At 40.7% G+C, this 8,309-nt stretch overlaps 1 protein-coding gene across 3 annotated transcripts in view; it reads right to left on the bottom strand.

Moving 5' to 3' along the window:
• Positions 1-2,002: 2,002 nt before the first annotated feature.
• The window catches only part of LOC115180273 (tetraspanin-11), a 28,696-nt gene continuing 22,389 nt past the window's right edge, over positions 2,003-8,309 (bottom strand). For 2 of the 3 annotated variants that reach the window (XM_029742229.1, XM_029742228.1), the window contains exons 8-9: positions 6,892-7,014; positions 4,371-4,448 (exon numbers count right to left, since the gene is read on the bottom strand). In XM_029742229.1, coding sequence (XP_029598089.1) covers positions 6,937-7,014 — 78 coding nt within the window. In that variant the 3' untranslated portion in view covers positions 4,371-4,448; positions 6,892-6,936. Of the gene's footprint in view, positions 4,449-6,891; positions 7,015-8,309 lie in introns of all 3 variants that reach the window. The other variant, XM_029742230.1, reaches the window with a different exon arrangement.

Here is an 8,309-nt window from a genome sequence, read left to right as displayed (position 1 = left end):
GGTGTAGGCCTACTGCTTGGACAATGGTTGTGTTGTAAAGTGCCATGATATATTATATGTGTTGAGGACAAAACCCTTTTCTAACATCAGATATCCATGCCACAATGATATCATACACTGAGTTCCACATGGCATAGGAATCAATATGGGTCATTTCTAAAAATTACTCCTATTCAAGCAGCACATTATCAATGTAAAAAGATATCCAGACCAGAAGTGTGTGTGTGTGTGTGTGTGCATACGCCTGCGTGTGAGTGTATGTGTGTGTACAATATGGTATGTAGAGATGGAGAGAGTGTGTGGAGACCACAGCATGTGTTAGTAGCTGACTGACTGTCCCTCTGCATCGTCCATACCCTGGCTGTCAGTGGGTGAGATATGGGAGAGAAACAAACGTCCACCCCCTGGCTGTCAGAGGGTGAGATATGGGAGAGGGTGTGTGTAGATCATGTGGATGATGTGCAGAGTCCACTATGGGAGGAGTGTATCTCCAGCTGCTTCCAATTCACCCCCATGTGTCGGCCCCAGCAATGTGTGTGTAAATCAAGCTGTGTGTGTGTGTGTGTGTGTCTGTGTATATGTGTGTACAGTATGTGTGTGCCCACATGAAAATATACTATAGTATACTACGGCTATATACTATAGTATTTACAGTAGTGTTTTTGCGCACTTTACTGTAGGATTCACGTCAGTGTTTCTGCAGACTTTACTATAGTATTTACTGTAGTGTTTTTGTGGACATTCCTGCAGTATTTACTGTAGTGTTTTTGAGGTCTGAAGTATACTGTAGTATTTACTATAGTATACTACAGTATGCTACAAAATTATATAGTAAATAATGTATTATTCTATAGTAAACTGTAGTATTCTGTATTATTCTATAGTAAATACTGTATAGTAAACTGAATGTTTTTTTCATGTGGGTGTGTCTGTTTGTTTGTAAGCTCTATCAGTGTGTGTGTGTGTGTGTGTGTGTGTGTGTGTGTATGTATGTGTGTGTGTGTGTGTGTGTGTGTATGTGTGTGTGTGTGTGTGTTTATGTGTGTACAGTAGGTGTGTATGCATGTACACCCTCTCTCCAGGGTGTGTGACATGCTGAGGAAATAGGAGCCATCCTCTGCTTGCTGATGGAGATGGAAGTACTGACAGACTGACAGACTCCCCCGGCCCCATGTCTTGGACTGTGTCCCCACACTCTAAACGGGCTTCCCCTCCTCGTCTCCTTCCCTAACCGGCTGATGCCTTGGACTGTCTCCCAACAATCTAAACTGGCTCCCCCTCCTCATCTCCTTCCCTTACTGAGATATTTGGATCACTGCGTCACAATGCACTCACTTAACATGTCATGTCAGATCAGTGGTTGTGAAAGAAACCAAATGAGGCGAGGGAGCTATTAAAGAATATTGGGACACATCCCCAGTCATATGGTAATACCATTAACCTACAGATGAATCCTGCTATGGCCACAACACTCTTGTATGCGTACATAATGTGTATTGAGTTGAGGGAATTTAGTTGGCATAAGTGCAAATGCAGTCAGCAAGCATAGTGAAGCGTCAATACTGTAAGATTGATGGAGAATAGTAGCCTTGTATTACCAGACTGATTACCTCTGCACTATGGTTGGACGAGGTTAGGAGAATAGGTGAATATAACAAAGAAACAATGTTTTATTTCACAATGATAATGGCTTTTAAGTTTGGATTTGAAGTATGTACGTTTTGTCCTGTGAAAAAGAACCTATCCACAGGTTAACGGAAGTGGTAATAAACATGAACATGTTCTAACTAACTGATAAATCAATACAGGAAGTGAGGAAGACAAAACATCCTGGGATGATTGAATAACCTCCTGGGATGATGACCTTGTTAGGGGCACAACTTTGTCTCCATCTAGTGCCAACATATCACCATAACATACACTATATCCACCACAACTAGAGGATTCAACCCAACCACAACCTTCCACAACATTCATAAATAATCATATAAATAGTCATATATTCACTAATATAGTATTATATTTATTGAGTAAAGTTTAGAAACCATTTATGTAATCACATTGTATAGAACAAGTCATACAGCGCATCCCAATCCCATTGTCACATCAGCTTTTACAAACATTTACATTTGAGTCATTTAGCAGACGCTCTTGTCCAGAGAGACTTACAGGAGCAATTGGGGTTAAGTGCCTTGCTCAAGGGCACATTGACAGATTTGTTTACCTTGCAACACTCTTAACCGATAGACTTATGTCGCTGAAGATGAATGTGTCCATCCATATGCACTTCTTTCAAACATGGTCTGTGCACGTATAACCTTCTTCATATCTCAGAGTATAAATATCAACATTTTATGACGTCTTAAAGTAGCAATAGTCATATACTGTAACAAAACATTCAAGACATTGCTGAAAATAATAATACCAAACCATTGAATGATGTAGGAAACACAAATAAAGTTTATCCGGTTAAAGACTACCATCAACATAAATTCAAAAGCTATTATGACATTTTTGTTAAACAGACAAAGGCATACTTTGATTACTACAGTCTACAGTATAGAAAGAGCCCAGATCATATCGTATATGTTTTATTATATATTTTATATTATACATACTATAATGTTATATCATATTTTGACCCATTTCGATTAGAAAAATACATGAACAACAAGAACAGCTTTCTGTCTGAGAGAGCTTCACTTGGAGGAATAGATAAAAATACCATCTGTATACGTGTCTTCATCTCTTGGAATAACAGCAAAACATCCATACAACTTTGAAAAAGAATTGTTGTCATTGTATCAACCGGAATTTGTCAGCTGAATTACCAGTACTCCTAAAAAACAAAGACCAATGTCCTATCTTGGTAATGGCCAACCAATACTATTTGAATGTGTCCTTGACAATAGTCAAGCCAATGAACGCTCTCTTTGAAAGTGTCCTCTCGTGGAAATGTGTCAGACATTTTCTAAGTCGTAGTAAACAATAAAATGTAAATATATCTCCTGCCTTCAGAGGAATGTAGTTAGTCTTTAAAAGCAGTAGTCGATGCAAGGCTGCCTGGCTGCTCCACAACCAATCAGACAGAAATAGGGTTGCAAAATTTTGGGAACGTTCAATAAATTCCCTGGTTTTCCTGAAATCTCGGTTGGAGGGATCCTGGAATCAGGAAGGAATAAGCAGGAAATCCGGAATCCCCCAAACAGGATTTCTGGAAAACCAGGGAATTTATTGAAAGTTCTCCAAATTTTGCAAACTTACACAGTATACTACAGGAGCGCTGCACAGGAGTATATACCAATATCTACCACTGGATGGGGATCCTAACCCACACCAGAGGAGAGGACAGACTCATGACAGTTCAAACCTCTCCTGTTCAACTAGAAGTCGCCCATAACCCCTGAATCCTAATCTTAACCAGTAGGGTGACAGAAAAATATCTGACCCTGTATCAGTGGTAAATGACAACATGTTTCTCCAGCATAATAAAAGTGGTCGTAAAACAAGTCAATGGGTCCTGGGATTGAAAGATGAGTGGTAGGTTTATATGGTACTGCAAGAAAGGCGACTTCGTCGACATCAACACCTTTAGCAAAGCATACAACACAGAACCAGATTTGTTAGTCAAACTACGGAGGCAACACATACAGAAATGTTAGGTGCAACGTTACTCTTAGCAGCGTTTAGTGCTATTTTCATTCATATCAAGTTTAGCTATCTATATACACATCAACGGGTTTTCCCAATATCTGCTTGATTATTCTGTGGATATCAATCAACTCATGACTGTTTTTCTTTGTGACGTAGATCAAACATCGATGACCATGGGATTCCCTTTGTGGTGAACCATTAAATTGGTGTAACACCGCTATCAAAGAATGTGTGATAAAAGGATGACAGAGGCACGTTGTGGGCCACATCCGTGACACACTGGATATAGCACTAATTGAATAACCCTTCGTAAGCAGCAACACCATGAGAGTGTGTACAGTACACATGATTCTCAGTCACAACCACTTCGGTTTGCCTTCCAGTTGTGTGGAACTGTGAAATCTGCAGTAAGGATTTGACTGTATTGAGAACATAGAGTAAGAACTACCTTACATAAACTGCAGAAGGCTTACTACAGAAAATAACAATATCAAAATACCAAATCATCTCTTCTTCATTGACCTTGTCTTTGAGAGAGGCGGGCGGGGGGGGGGGGGGTGTGCATGCATCCAAGCCAAGGCAGGGGTGCAGAAGGATCCAGGAGGGTTCAGGCAGGGTTGGATCGTAAGGTTCAGAGGTCAGGAGGGGTTAGAGGTCACGGTTGAGTGTTCAGCAGGCATCGTTGCTCCCTGGGCCATGAGGCAGGATGGTGTTGGGGGGCTTGACGGTAGGATTCAATAAGGATCCAACTTAATCCTTCTGTGTAGGCAGCATGTGAACACCATCCCACAGATCTGAAACACACAATTGTGAAGGTCAATCAAGGGTAAAGGTCAGTCGTCATGGTAGCATAGTGGGATAGCATGAGGAGAGTGGGTGAGGGGTGAGAGGGTGAGGAAGTGTGTGGTTACTATGGGAACAGGAGTGCCGAGCAGCCATTATTGCAGCAGTGGTGTAATTGGGCCTGTGGTGGCCAGTGGTGAATGTTAGAGCTCCCACTATGACTGTTGTTGGAGAGAGATAATCTGTGAACAAACATTCATTTAGAAACTTCCATTTTTCAAAGGACATTTCTGTCTGAAGCCCTGCCAACATTCTCAAAACCCTAACTTAGTGTTATAAACCATAAATAATTACTCTACAAAATATCCCATGATTAAACTGAGGGAAAATATTGGATACAATTAAATGGACGTTTTACAAAGTGAAGAATATGTTTTATGATGTTTTTGTCATTTTCTGTGAGGCCTTTAAAATAATAAGAAATAAATGATTAATGTAACGTAAGTAAATACTTAGAAAGGAGTCTATGGACACAAGGAGTATGGCCTTTTGGAGGTTTGTGATGCAAAACATTTTGCCTAGTGCACTCCAAATTCTCAACACCGAGCACAAATATATTGTAATAGGAAGTGTTGAGACCAGCTTAACTTGAGAAAGCCCTAAACATTGCTTTTGTTGACTACTTACTAGGTTATACATCACACTTGATATTTCTTCTCCTTAAGTATTCTATAAAGTACATTCAAAACTCCACTTGTGAGTTGGACTGCTTTAAAATCCTATGAATACTTTGTGTGTAGGAAAAATAAAGAAGTGAAGCGATGCTGGGATACAACAGTAGAACTGTGTAGGTACTTTGGTTGATCTGCGGCAGGACGGTCTGAGAGCTTTAGTTGGCGCTTGTTTTGATGAAGGAGCCGACATCAATAAGATGAGATGAGATTAACGTAGAGAGGAAATGGGAGGATACAACAGGCCTTGACTCACACAACATAGCAACACACACACACACACATTTGTGCTTTCACTCTGCCAAAAGCCTTAAACCGTCCATATTTTTAACAAGATCATCCCATGTCATCACTATTAAGGGTTAGGGGATATGAAAGGTATCATTGATCTGTGAGACAAAAGCAGAGTTACAGTAATACACAGGGAAAAGGCTGAGAGGTTAGGACTTAGATGAGGCACATTCGCTGGACGGGTGTGTGGTGTGTGTGTGTGTGTGTGTGTGTGTGTGTGTGTGTGTGTGTGTGTGTGTGTGTGTGTGTGCGTGTGTGTGTGTGTGTGTGTGTGTGTGTGTGTATGAGAGACGGATGACAAACGACAAACAGAGGAGGGCTGAGATTCAATCAACGGCCCCCCTGCAAGTCTTCTCCTCTCTGAGGGTATTATCGACCGGGTCACAACATGGAGAGTAGATTCGTCAAAGAAGGCCTTGGCGGCTCGGCACTCAGGGCAGTTTTACAATGCCTCTAACCCTGCCAGCACCACTGAGGATTCAGATGACAGAGTGAGGTAGAGAATGACACTCACAACTCACAGAGAGATGGAGGGAGCCAGAGGAGGAAGAGATGGAGGAAGGAGGAGGAGACAGGGGATGGAGGAGGAAACGGAGGATGGAGGAGCAGCCAGAGGGAGGAGGGAGGAAGGAGGAGGGGGAAGAGATGGAGGAGGGAGGAGGAGACAGAAGGGAGGAGAAGGAGACAGAGGATGGAGGACAGAATGTGCTAAACTTCGTTTCTGCTCGTTAGTTTAGCATTGGAATGACAAGGAATATAAAGAAAGTAGTTTCAATGTGGCAGGTGAAGACACGGACAAGAAATAAGTTATCAAATGTGCTGCAATCATAAAAAGCTATGAAGAAAGAAATCATGAAGAACACATTTAGCAGTGTCCTCTTTCCTTATTATTACCCAATTTCAGATGATAAGAAATTTATTGTACGGGTTTCTTTCAAATCTGGTCAAGCACACCTGTCATTCGTGTTTATCTGTGGGCATTAATCTCATAGTCTAGTCTGTGGGAGCACTTCAGTGAACTGTTTGTTTTGCTCATGACCTCCTTAAATTGTGGATAATGTTGCCAAGCCCTTTCAGCCATGCAAAGGTCAAATGTCAACATGCATGTGGAGGTCAGCCTGGTGTCCCTATTGGGGTGGGTGTTGCTCGGTGGTACCGAGAATAAAGCATAGGCCAGGCAATATAGCATGCATGATCTCTGATCAACTGTCTCTTTGTCTTCTTCACACACACACACACACACACACACACACACACACACACACACACACACACACACACACACACACACAGAGACACACACACGCACGAGTGCACACACACACAAACATGCAGACAACACATTTCTACACAAAAACACAAAAGATACAATCACAAAAATAAAAATGAACACAGACACACACAGAACACATTTCCCACAATGCCCTCCAACCTTGTCCCGTCCCCACTGAGTGTGACCAGACAGAGGCTTAGCCAATCACACGGCAGAGAAGTCCTCCTCCTCTTCTTTATACAGCAGATAGATAAAGCAGGCCGTCAACATGGCCCCGGCCAGCTATAGAGGTCACACACAGACATACGCACACACACACACAAAGAAATACACGCATGTACAGACATACATAGACACACACGTAAACACACACATGCATACACACAAACATACATAGAGACACACACACACATACACACAGAGTGGTTAGTGACCTATATTAGACAAAGTATAGGGGGATACTGAAAGAGGATAGAGATTAGCGTAATTACAACCAAACTAAGGACAAAGGTACAGCGACTATTACTATTTCAGTTATTAAAGACAGAGAGGAACAGTTGACACAGAGACTATTACTATTTCAGTTATTAAAGACAGAGAGGAACAGTTGACACAGAGACTATTACTATTTCAGTTATTAAAGACAGAGAGGAACAGTTGACACAGAGACTATTACTATTTCAGTTAGTAAAGACAGAGAGGAACAGTTGACAGAGACTATTACTATTTCAGTTATTAAAGACAGAGAGGAACAGTTGACACAGAGACTATTACTATTTCAGTTATTAAAGACAGAGAGGAACAGTTGACAGAGACTATTACTATTTCAGTTATTAAAGACAGAGAGGAACAGTTGACAGAGACTATTACTATTTCAGCTATTAAAGACAGAGAAGAACAGTTGACAGAGACTATTACTATTTCAGTTATTAAAGACAGAGAGGAACAGTTGACAGAGACTATTACTATTTCAGTTATAAAAGACAGAGAGGAACAGTTGACAGAGACTATTACTATTTCAGCTATTAAAGACAGAGAAGAACAGTTGACACAGAGACTATTACTATTTCAGTTATTAAAGACAGAGAGGAACAGTTGACAGAGACTATTACTATTTCAGTTATTAAAGACAGAGAGGAACAGTTGACAAAGAGACTATTACTATTTCAGTTATTAAAGACAGAGAGGAACAGTTGACACAGAGACTATTACTATTTCAGTTATTAAAGACAGAGAGGAACAGTTGACAGAGACTATTACTATTTCAGTTATTAAAGACAGAGAGGAACAGTTGACACAGAGACTATTACTATTTCAGTTATTAAAGACTGAGAGGCACAGTATACAAAGAGACTATTACTATTTCAGTTATTAAAGACAGAGAAGAACAGTTGACACAGAGACTATTACTATTTCAGTTATTAAAGACAGAGAGGAACAGTTGACACAGAGACTATTACTATTTCAGTTATTAAAGACAGAGAGGAACAGTTGACACAGAGACTATTACTATTTCAGTTATTAAAGACAGAGAGGAACAGTTGACACAGAGACTATTACTATTTCAGTTATTAAAG

The sequence above is a fragment of the Salmo trutta genome, chromosome 40 (assembly GCF_901001165.1).
Source record: "Salmo trutta chromosome 40, fSalTru1.1, whole genome shotgun sequence".
Taxonomy (NCBI): Eukaryota; Metazoa; Chordata; class Actinopteri; order Salmoniformes; family Salmonidae; genus Salmo; species Salmo trutta.
Note: the sequence above shows the minus strand (reverse complement) of the source record. Positions and strands in the feature narration are given on the sequence as shown.